At 36.8% G+C, this 12277-nt stretch overlaps 1 protein-coding gene across 5 annotated transcripts in view; it reads left to right on the top strand.

The window, feature by feature from the left end:
* VPS13A (vacuolar protein sorting 13 homolog A) overlaps nt 1–12277 on the top strand; it is a 354074-nt gene that overhangs the window by 323004 nt on the left and 18793 nt on the right. For 2 of the 5 annotated variants that reach the window (XM_053292133.1, XM_053292131.1), the window contains exons 68-69: nt 4388–4502; nt 7504–8063. In XM_053292133.1, coding sequence (XP_053148108.1) covers nt 4388–4502; nt 7504–7575 — 187 coding nt within the window. In that variant the 3' untranslated portion in view covers nt 7576–8063. Of the gene's footprint in view, nt 1–4387; nt 4503–6870; nt 8064–12277 lie in introns of those variants that run through there. The other 3 variants (XM_053292130.1, XM_053292129.1, XM_053292134.1) reach the window with 2 other exon arrangements.

The raw sequence follows: 12277 nt of genomic DNA, 5'->3' as shown, positions 1-12277 counted from the left end.
TGGAAATCCCAGAAGGAGCATGTGTCAACGCAAGGTTTATTGGGCCATAGAGAGTAAGTGCATGGCTGTGGGTTCTATCCTTCAGTATCCCCAGTGTACCAGTCCATGTTATGGGGACTGCTGCAGGGATGATGGTGATGATGATGATGATGATGATTTTATTAATTTACATTTTATTTCCCGCTCTTCCTCCAAGGAGCCCAGAGCGATGTACTACATAGGTTTCTCCTCACAACAACCCTGTGAAGTAGGTTAGGCTGAGAGAGAAGTGACTGGCCCAGAGTCACCCAGCAAGTCTCATGGCTAAATGGAGATTTGAACTCAGGTCTCCTCAGTCCTAGTCCAACACTCTAACCACTACACCATGCTGGCTTTCCCAGACCACTCTGACTCTCCCGCTGCTTCTGTAGCTACTCCCCAGGGAACAGGTGCCAGTGCTGTACCCTCTTCAGAAGATTATGATTCCACCTCAGACTCAGAAGACGAATCTGTCAGCACTGAACATCCATCAGATCCATCCTCTGATGTTCAACCCAAACCATAAACCTGTCCTACTGAAGAGCTCAAAGCCTATCATGGCAGAGGCTTTAGGCCTGGAGCAAAAGAAGCAGACTGTGGACTTGAAAGATCCAGTCTACAATTTAATGGCATCTGCTCAGTCTGTGCAACCTGTAGCTCTGCTAATGGTGCCTGTTATGTCAAAAGCGGCACAGTCCGCATGGGAAGTTTCACAGACTTCGGCTCCAACTTCAAAGCGTTTGGATGGCCTATATAGGGGTCCAGAAGAGACAATTCTTATTTATGGTCACACCCTATTCCTAATTCCTTAATTATAGATTGTGCGTCTTCCTTGAAATCTTAACACCACCATACCATTCCAACTGACAAGGAGGGTAGGAAAATGGATGTCTTCGGCTGCAAGGTCTGTTCTACTGCTTGCTTATCCATCCAGATTGCGACTTGTATAGCTAAATATAACCACCCTTTGTGGAACAAACTGCTAAAGACTGCTGAGAAGTTCTGCTGAGAAGTTCAAGAAGCACTTCCGTGACTTTTATGCAAAATCCATTGCAGTGACCCACTAACAACTTAGCACATCAAAACCTGGCTGAAACAGAGTCCCGTTCTTTGATGATGGTAATCTCCATTCTCTGCCATTCATGGTTGAGGTCTGCCACCTTAAAGTAGGTGTTTAACAGTAAAATCCTCTTCTGCAATAACACTGACAGCACAATGGAATTCTGAAGAAGTCTAAGTTTACAGCAAAGTTATTCACTGCAACTGCTACTTCCTCCTACCTTGCTTCTTGATATCATCTTACAAACCACCAGACCTCAAAGAATATCGTAAGCCTTATTGGCAGTACCACGAAGAGGCTTCAGCCCAAAGGGCAAGAATCAGTGATCCCATACCAACAAGGATTCCTCAAAACAGAAACTTTGATGTGCGGATCAGTCCACTGTCACTACCTCCTCTGCTTGCCATTGCAAGTGCCAGTCTTTCATCAGACTGGCTAGTGCCAATTCCCTCAAACGGGCAAGCCATGCACCAGCATGGCACCACATAACGTCATACCAGTAGTTGCTACGTATTATTACCACTGGCTATGCAATGGAGTTCAAGGCTTTGCTGAATTTCTCAGGAATAAAGTGCGCACCAGCAACTCCTACCTTGGTGGGAAAAGTGGAGGTTTGTTGGAGAAGGGAACAATTGTCCCTGTGTGGTGAATTCAATGGCAGGATGGGTTCTACTCCTGCTATTTTCAGATTCCAAACCAGGATGGGGGATCTGGACTATCATAGACCTATGGTGACTGGACAAATATGTAGGGGTGTGCACAAAACCAGAAAATCCGGTTCGGCTTCAGCTGAACTGGGTGCAGTCTGGTTTTGTGCACACTCAAACCAGACTCGGTTCTGTTTGAATCGAGCCCGGTTCACGGGGGTTCGAAGCCACACTGGTAATGGGGAATCTGGTAAGGATTACCCTTTGCCAGTAAAGGGGAAGGGGGGTTCCAGGCTGCTTAGCTAAAGAGAGTTGGGGTGGGAGGAGAGTTAAATGTTACCTTAAAGTTGCTGCCAGCTGCGCCTGGGAGGTGGCACTGGGGACACCACCACCCCACTGGAGCAGGCTGGCCCAGTTCAGGCCTCTGCATGGAAGTCAATAAAATGGCATGTGTGACAATCACCCAGTAAAAGTCCTTCTTAATTTACAGTGCATCTTTTTCAAATGATAGATTTCATGAACATGTAAAAAAATGTTTCCTGAACAGTAAAAATAAAAACACAAAAAAATGAATTGTATGCTTTTGCCATGTTCTATTCTGTATGAATTTCAGCTGCACCCATTTTTCATAGTATTTTAGTTTTTTCATATCCCAAGTGGACTAAATAAATTTCCCACTCATAGTAATAGTATCATTCCAGTTAGAATACCAAGTAGTCTTTTCCAGTAAATCCTTCTGATTTTGTCACAGAAGAACCTTCATGACATCCCAACAATTTCTAATTACCTTGTACATAACCAATGATGGCTCTAGTACAAGTCTTATCTGTCAGTAGGAGTTTATCAAGTTTGTTACATAAGGCATGATGTTGAGGTACCAAGGAAAGTTATAAAAGAGCCTCGAGAAATTTGTTTTGAGTTATCTCCAGTATGTCAATTTATCCCAAATCCTAGTTTTCATGCCATACATCTGTTGTGTTGGACTTCTAGCATCAAATACCTGCTCGAAGCAGGAATAACCATACTACTGCCATGAATTCTGGCAAATCTCAGTTTGACACATAGAGATCTTAATCCCCTAGATTTAGTAATACATCATTTGGATCCTCCATATTCATAAATTTTCAAATCAAATGCTTGTATATTGAAATGCTTTTACTTGATCAAGCTGATAATCCTCTGTCAGTTATGATTAGATAGTTTCCTACCAGAGAATTATGTTATTTTTATTATAATTAGTTTTAATGTTTCCTTTTTTCAAAGCAAGTCAAATGTTGTCAGAATTTACACACAAAAGTGTGTTAGGCAGTAGAGACATGTTGTCTGCATGCATTGGCACAGATACATAGCTGCCTGCCATAGAATCAATAAAACCGAGTCAATTTATGTTAATCTATTTAAATCAACTTTATGTTGATATAAAATATGAATTAAAAATGCTAGTAGGCAACTTTGTTGAACTCCTGTGAGGCCAACATGTAATCCATCAACTGGTTGTTTTTTTATAGTTGAACTCTAGTAAGTATTAGAACACAGAGCTCTAACTAAAATATATATTTTTCTCCAAAAGGAGGAGAGCAGGGATGAGCAGCATTTGCTAGCTGAGTATAAAAAATCTTTGAGTTATTAGTGTGCTCTGAGAGGAAGGCAAGAAAGGAGACGCCCAGGTCAGGGGAGAGCATACCATCTGCCCCATAGAGACAAGCTCTGGCCTGTGAGAACTGTTGTGGCATCCCCCCACCCCCAACTCCCAGGAGTACAGAAAGACAAGTGTGCCCTGAGGGGAAGGCAAGAAAACATGCACCCAGGCCAGGGAGCTCTTGTCCTCAGCTCCTGGAAATACCAACAACCTGAGATGTTTTATTAATCTGTTACTTGCTTCTTTTAATATTGTAAACCGCTTTGGGTGCCTTTGTCAAGGCAGAAAGGCGGTCTAAAAATGTAGTAAGTAAATAAATAAATAAAATAGAAATTTGAAGTATATGGCCGACATACTCACTAATGGTGTGAAGGAACTGTGTATGAAGCACCTCCTCAGCATTTAGTAACTCAGAGTCCCAATGTGCTGACAGAGAAGTAATTTTAGCCAGTCTTCTTCCAAAAGTATTATTTAACACCCATAAATAAGTCCTTGAGGGACACACAGCTCTCAGGAATATATTTGCACATTAAAGAGCATTTCTGGGGAAAGCATAAAATTGTTTGCATGCAGGGACTGGCTATCTATGTTGAACTGAATGGGGAATCTCTTGTGTACACTGGAATTCCATCTCTGCACTGAAGATCCCATAAGTGAAAAGACCTGATAAACTTGCCACAAAAGTATAATATCCAGAAAAGAATTTGATTCTTTTGCAGAGGATCAAGTCCAACAGTTACTGTTACAGTACTGTTATTTACTATTAGACCAACAGTTACTATTAGGAGACGCAATCCACCTGTTTAAAGTGTCAAGACTATATAGATTGCTGGAAGTTAGAAGAAATATCTTTCTATTGAAAATTCTGTAAATATTTCTGTGTAAGTTAGTCCACATTTCTTTACCATTAGTCCACATTTATGTGGAAGCTTAGAATGTATTTAAAGCTTTCAAAATATTAAAATATTAATCCTATCCCTGCAATACAACATACTCTAACTATGTGTGGGTTTCTTTCCCCAGAGCTACAAATATTTCTGAAGATGTCGTGAGTCTCCGTCCTCCTCGCTTTTTTGGTGAGGATGGAGTTATTCGACCATACAGATTAAGAGATGGTACTGGAAGTCAAATGTTACAGGTAAAGAAAATTAAAAAACAAAAACTTTATTGTTCTAGAACTGGGAAAAATTATTCCTATTCTGCAGTATTTTAATATTTAGTAAACTGGAACCACTTGTTGAATTTACATTACAAGGGTATGATTCTCTACCTGCCAGCTGGTTCCAGAGTAAAAATGGTATATTAAGGTTTAATCACTTGCAGATTTGATTTAATTTTTTTGAAAATAAACTAGATTAAATCTTCTGCAATTTTAGCAGACATTCTGGTCTCCTGCTGCTGAGTTCTCCCTCAGCTCTTAACAGTGCTTTTCAGGTGGCCTTCCTTTCTGCAGGTCCCCTTCCCATTTGTGCAGAACTCTGTGTTGGGGCTATGATGGGGAAGAACTGGATAATGCTCATTTTTCATATTGATAACATGTTGTATTAATAGATTTATTAGATCTTTTGATACGTTATTAGCATTTCAAGAACATTAAAATGCAGAACTCTGTATATTAATACAACAGAGTTAAAATATATTCACTTTAGGAGAGAATGTTAGATATATATCTAGCTTTTCTATTTATTTTTTAATTAATTTATTTATTTATTTTATTTTTTTAAAAAACTTCATAGACTTGAGAAATAACCACAATGTTATGTAAGTGGGAGAGCAGATATGGAACTTTAAAAGCAATAACAAAATTTGTGTTGGAATGTTTTCTAATGTCTTAAGTGCATAACACAAAAATGCCTTAATGAAATGATCTAGATGATCTTGTGGATCAAAAATACATAAACTAAATATACTCAAAATTATTTTCTATTGATGGAGGTTTATATTTTGCAAAATATTGTAAGATGATTTGTTCTGTGTGTTATAAATTTCATACAATTCAATAAGAGTTCATTTTTTCTATGGCATGTCACTTGAGGGTAGCTTATTGTCATATGACCTCAATACATCTTTTTGTCAAAGGGTTTGATTCCATTTTTGTGCTTTATAGTCTAAATCCTAATAATTTGTCTTTCCTGATGAACATTTCTTCAGATGCAGTGTATGCTTTCAGTGTGAAGCAAGAAAGAAACTTGCTAATTAACATGATAATGTGTAGTAGCTGGTTTCCTTCTTTACTTGATTAAACCAGAACAAACATTGTAATTGGAAACAATTCACACTCTTTTAATCATAGTAAACCTGTTTATAATGTCACAACAAAGCTTTGGAAATTAAGTTGAGCAGAAGGTCAATAATTGTGGCTTCGCAGTGAAAAATTAGGATGTGGGTACATGCCAAAGCATATTCAGTTCACATTCTGCTACATAAACATACTTGCAGAAATCACGTTTGACACATTTGTTATTAATGTAGATTTTGCTCACGTAATCATTTTTAGAGCATTAATTTAGACAATCCTTATTCAGATAAAGGTTTCTGTGAGCAGATTTTCTGTCGTAAATGAAGATACTAGATGATGGGGGGGAATGTGTCCTACAACTCCTGTGATAGTTGCACAGTGGCAAAGGGAGGGAGGTATACTAGTCCTGGCACTACCATCTTCAGTAGTAAATGCTGTGTTGCAATCAGTTGTTAGTGCTGACAAAACAGATACTTAGATTCAATCATGTTACCCCTTTCCTGGAAGAGAAATGATCAGGGTTGTGTGCGGCTTTTGTGTTCTAGTCCCGATCACCCAATGTAGCAATTGTCTCCCATTTACAATGTGGTGTACACTTTTAATCTTACTCTGAGGAAGATTTGGCCAAAGCAGGATCTGGCCACATAGAGAAATAAACTTCATCACCGTCTACTCTCCTACCCCACATTTCAAACTGTTGGCAGACATGTTAAGATAGCCTAACAGTTCAATATGATTTCATGTTCCACAATAAGATTACAAAGCAAACCAGAGAGATTTCCTAAAAATATGAGCATAGCAGTTTGAATGTAGCTTTCTGCTTTATTCTCTGGATCAAGATTAGACTGTGTAGGTGCTTAATTTTAAAGTTTATTAATCTACAAACTTTATTTGATCACAAGATATGTTGCAAATTGTGCTGTTTAAATTAATTTACAACAGCCTCTCCGATTTATAGACTTGCACAGTTTAGAACATATTGTGCTTCCTAAGTTGTGTTTTTTACACAAAAGGGAATATATCACATATATTGCTTTAGAAGCAGAAATATTCAAAAATCACACATTTGAAAGAAATTATTATTCCTAATTGTTGAAAATATAAAGAATTAAGCTACACAGAAGAGATAAAATCAGAGTCGTAAATGTAGTCTTCCATTCTAGTATGCTATGCTTCTTAGAAAGCTATTCTTTATATGTTTGCAGTCATTTCCCAAGGAACAAATATAACAAATTTCTTAAATTTTTCACATTTTTATCACTTACAGAGTTGAAAAGAAATTGTCCTGCACTTCAAATTTATGTTCAGATTTATTTACAAATTTCAGTTCTGGCACTGAATAATGTCGAGCAGGTACCGTGATCCAGCAGTTTATGATAGTGCAGGAACTTTGATGTGCAGAATTCTTCTGCCTGCTGTTACATTCCAAGGAAGAAAGCAGATATTTGTGCAGAACAGTATAAAGCTTTTGGTTCAAATTTTTCTTTTTTTCTCACAGGCGTCGCATTCGTTTATAATAATCTAAGTTTAGTTCTAAAGTTGTTAAAAAAAAAATAGAAAATGAAAGAATGGGATTTTTTAAAATATAGACATTGTCCAGGTATGCTTTTGCTTTTTAAAATGCAATTAAAATTAGTGGATTGTTGTGCAAATCTTTTGAGCAAGAGGTTTCAGGATTTGCATACATTTGAAGAGCAGTTATTTTGGTGTGTGGTGGAATACAGGATTACAGTTGCACTAATTGGAGTTCTTCTATGTCTTAAAATTCATAGATTGCATCTCTTTCATTTCTATTTTTTGTTTGCAGTTTTGAAAAACAACCAGCTAAACTTGCCAACTTCTGCTACTACTAACTAACCACTAACACTTCTGCTTCTTTCTTCTTTTACCATGCTTTCAGAAAAGACAGGCCTACAGAAAATGGAGAATGTGTCATATTAGTGGTAGTGATGATGATGATGATGACACTTAGGGTCATTTGTTCTCTGTGTTGAAATATCACAAATGTTGCTGCTATTTTTCATGTGACTAAATAAAAATTACAGTAACTGTTATAAAATTGCCTCGAAAATGTAGGTGGTGTCATAAATGTAGGTTTACAAATATGCACCAATGAAGTCTAAGCACAAAGAAAAACATAGCTTACATTGTTTCTATTTGGCAATTGCATTGAAACACTGTTTGACATTGTCCATAACTTTGTGGCAGTAACTTTTTAGTCAAAACTTCGTATCCTTTTCTTAATGGCATATTTTCCATTTACGTTATTATTATTTTATGCTTTACATTTAAGATCATTTGTGCATTTTTTATAGACAAGGTACTTTTAAAATGTGAACAAGTGTTCTTTGTTGCCCTATGGGCTGTGTTTATGATTGATGTTCAATTTTAGAATATTTTAGGTATTGAAATATTGTCTGAATATTCTGTAATACCAATAAATGAGTCTATGTAAGAAAAGATTGATCTGTTCTGTTTAAACATCCCCATCATTTGTATTTGTCAAAATAATTGAACTTAATAGGCACATTTATATTTTTCATAATTTCATTCTCAGCAATATAGTTGAACATTATTATTAATTTTTGCTTTTACATTTTCATTTAGTCTAAGCAGATTGTGAAATATAAAATGAAATATGGGACTTTTAATTCTAAACCTGTAATTTAAATGGAAAAAATAGTGTTTCATATGGAGGCTGGGAATTGGTGCAGCTCCTGGAGCTCCTGCAAGCTAGCTGAAGACTTTTTAAGCAGTCTAAAGCTGGAGGAAAAGAAAATCAAGAGGAAATCAATAGTCCAGTGTATCAGTCATCAACTAATTTGCCAAAGGGAAGAAAATAAGAATATTCAAAACTGCATTTGGCAAATTTGCATCAGAAGCAGTAGATACACTCCCTCTCTTCTAATCTCTCTCAATTAGAAAATCCACAGAAGTAGGGATCTGTGGTCATGCTGACTTAAAGATGGCTGGCACTTGGTAGACATATAACAGACTTGGAGATGATTTCTTCCACTGTCTTAACAGTTTTACCACTTCAGTAATAGGGCAGGAGAGGCAGAGGCATGAGTAGAGACATGTCTACATTCATCAACCCTGATATTCCAGGATCACCATTCTAAATATTTAATTGGTGGGTTTTTCATGAGTTCCTTTTTCTTATGTAATCCCTTGCACAAGAGTTCAACTGATCACTGTGGTTGTAAGAGTCTGCCTGCCCAAATGATACATAGGTTTGAAACATTACCCAGTTTGTCCATCTTATGAATGTATGAGAAAAGAAAATTTGGATTTAAAATGAAAGCTGTTTCTTTAGTCTCAGGGGTAGATAAACAGCTTATTTTCAGAGAAAGTGATCCCAAGAATACAGCCCAAACATTTCCTGCATGATCCCAAAAACACAATGAAGTCATTCGCATGACCAAATGGGGAGGGGTGGGAGATTGGGGGAAGGCAGAATCCTACCTACCTTCCCCCAGACTATTGGCGCCTCTTTGGAGTTCCGCTGCTCATACACCCACACAACTGGACTGGCGACAGACACCTGAAGTGGAATCAGGAGGAAGAAATCCTCCCACATCCCACAGTGCACCACATAGGCAGTTGAGAGGCAGCCCTCACCAATGCAGCAGCGCTCCTCTCCCTGGCCATACTGCACTTGAGAGACTAGGGCCATCACTCCCCGCAGCCCTTTTCTTTTTCTTTCTTTTTTAAAAATGCTTTTATTGGTGTTATATATAGAAACAGAAAGGTTACATCTCTGAGAATCCAACAAAATGAGTTAACTTACGAGGTCTTATCCATCAGAACCAAGACATAAGAAAAATACAGTTGTATTAACAGAAAATCTTTAACTGGGTATTCGAAGCTATCAATAAAAGAATCTTGAACCCTAACCCTAGAGAAAAACAAAAGACCAAAAAACCCTGCCCCAACCTGGTTGATCTTCCTTCTATCAGGCACTCTGAGGAGAGAACCGATCCAACTATGACATACAAAATAATGCAAGTAATTCGAGCTCAGAGACAGACATCCCCAGTATTCTGTGGTGTGAACTCCACACACCAGGCTAAAAAACTATAGTTAAATTTTAGTGATTAAATTCTGTATTCTATAAAGAAGAGAATATAAGTTCCCTCACTGTCTGAATTGAAACCTGTATAAATAATAATAAGAAAAGATATTTGTTTGAAAACTTTCATTAAGTAAGTTAACTAAATCTTGTACTATATATAATTAATAAAGTATGTTTTATTATGTATTACTCTCCAGTAAGTAAAAGGAAGATTCTTAAAGATCTTGAATGCTTTAGTCTTTTCTGTCCCAGCTGCATTGAATGAAAAACTTAGTGTAATATCTTATATATTGAGCTGATGGACTGAAAAAATCTAAAATGATCAAAGGACATCCATGTTTTTAGCAAAACCAAAAAATGAATTCAGAGAATTTTAAAGTCCTTGTTCTGTCAAACCAGAATAGGTTTACAACAAAATCCCCACCAGCAAACTTCACCAGCAAAATTCTATGCAGTTCTCTTCCAGTAGAGTTTCAATATTATGAATGACAAATGAGAATAAATAAAATTGGTAAATTCGATCCTACTAGTGAGAGCTCAACATACCATTTATATTATTATAATTTCAATACAATAAGAAAAGATCTCTCAGGCAAGACATAAAATGATAATGCATGTCTCTGCACCCAAGTCACACCCTGGGTCACACCAATCCCTTCATGCTGGCTTTCTCCTCCAAAGACAATTCAACTACCTCCTTAAAAAATCCATGGAAAGTTCAGGAAAAAATAACAGCAATACTGAGAAAATATTTATAGGCTAGACTTTATCCCTAATAGTCAGAGAAAGTAAAACTTAAAACTCTCATAGAACACTCCCCCTACTGGATAACTTAGTATGCAAAATGATTTCAAACAAGATTATTCATTGGAGAAGAACATAAGAAAAAGTTTTTCTGCCATAACAAAAGTAGTATGTGTATTGTAAATACAAGGCCACATGTCCAAATATGTAAAAATCCCATCTTGTTACAGACTGGAATTCAAGAACCGTAATAAAATAATTAGCAAAGATCAGCTAGACCTTTAATAGTCCCCCTCCTCATGTAATGAAAGACAAACAAACGGACAAAAGATGAGGGGGAATAAATTCAGCCTCGACTGATCTCTATACCCCACAGCTGGGAGCATAAACTATTGAACTATAACAATGAGATATCCCCTCTATACATATATCTAATCTTTCACAGTTTACTTCCAATTGTTTGCATCCAGCCAAGTTTCTCAAAGTGTTCTTATAAAGTGTATATAATGGGTAATAAAACCCCCTATTAAAAGGAGAAAATAATAAACTGAAGCTGAGAGGAGAAACAATATAATCCTCGGCTACTTGTCCTTTGTATCATTTCAAAAACTATAATAAGAACATAAGAACAGCCCTGCTGGATCAGGCCCAACGCCCATCTAGTCCAGCATCCTGTTTCGCACAGTGGCCCACCAGATGCCACTGGAAGCCACAGATAGGAGTTGAGGGCGTGCCCTCTCTCCTGCCATTACTCCCCTGCAACTGGTACTCAGAGGCACCCTGCCCTTGATGCTGTATAATGTCATATAGTAATGTATAGCCAGTAATCTTGTTCCATATGTATAATAATATTTACGCTATTATGTCAATTTGTTTCTGAAAGTTAAGTCAACAAGAATATTCTCAATTCTTCTCTGAGTCCTCCATTCCTAATTCATTCCCAGTTGATTCTCATTTCTTCCATAAAAAGGGAAAACAAAAGGCATATATATGTGTCATTTGCTTAAGTCTTTAGAATCATCAAGTTCATTATGCAATTTGATTCCTGATTAGATTATTACCCATATTAGACCATATTTAGAACTCCCTAAATATTAATGGTTAAAATAAGAAAGGCAATTAACATGGGGAATACCTTAAAAGACTAAGTAATGAGGTTATATATTAAGTTATGCTCAAAGTTACAATCCTAAAGTTTACTCTAAAATAGTCACATATTTTCCAGTTTCTTTTCTAATGATATGTGTTAATTCTTTAGGTCAAGACTTTGAATATTAAGGTTGTGTCAATATTAAATCATATAGAACTCCCTAAATAATAACTGGTAGAAAAAACATTAAGCACAGGGATGATGAGCCAATTTACAAGGTATAATATTATTTATTCTCAAAGTTTAAACCTATAAATAGATAAACCCTGAATTAGTCATATTTCTGGAGACCAAAAAGAAAAAGGGAAGAAGACATGGTGGGGAAAAAGAAAGGAGAAATTAGCATTAAAGTCTTTGAGACTTTGAGAATCTTCTCGCTCACGTAGCAAAGGGTTAACATGAAATCTTAGAAACAATGTTCAAGGACATTCTCACATAGGGGAGAGACAAAACTATACCAGAACTACAACTTTTGTGCCTGAGGGGGAAAAAACAGTTATCAAGTTTCTTCACATAGAAATCCCTCCAGTTGAAATCATTCAGCCTCTCCATAGCTGTAGCTCCCAAAGCCAAGAAGTTCTATTAATTTACATACAAAGGGTAAACAGTGGAAGCAAGTAAACTTTCAAATAAAATTAAGGCTTTCAGGGTCATTCTAATAGAATCTTCTGAATTCATCTTAAAGTAAAACACATCTTAACTGTC

Source organism: Hemicordylus capensis, chromosome 2, assembly GCF_027244095.1.
Source record: "Hemicordylus capensis ecotype Gifberg chromosome 2, rHemCap1.1.pri, whole genome shotgun sequence".
Lineage (NCBI taxonomy): Eukaryota > Metazoa > Chordata > Lepidosauria > Squamata > Cordylidae > Hemicordylus > Hemicordylus capensis.
Note: the sequence above shows the minus strand (reverse complement) of the source record. Positions and strands in the feature narration are given on the sequence as shown.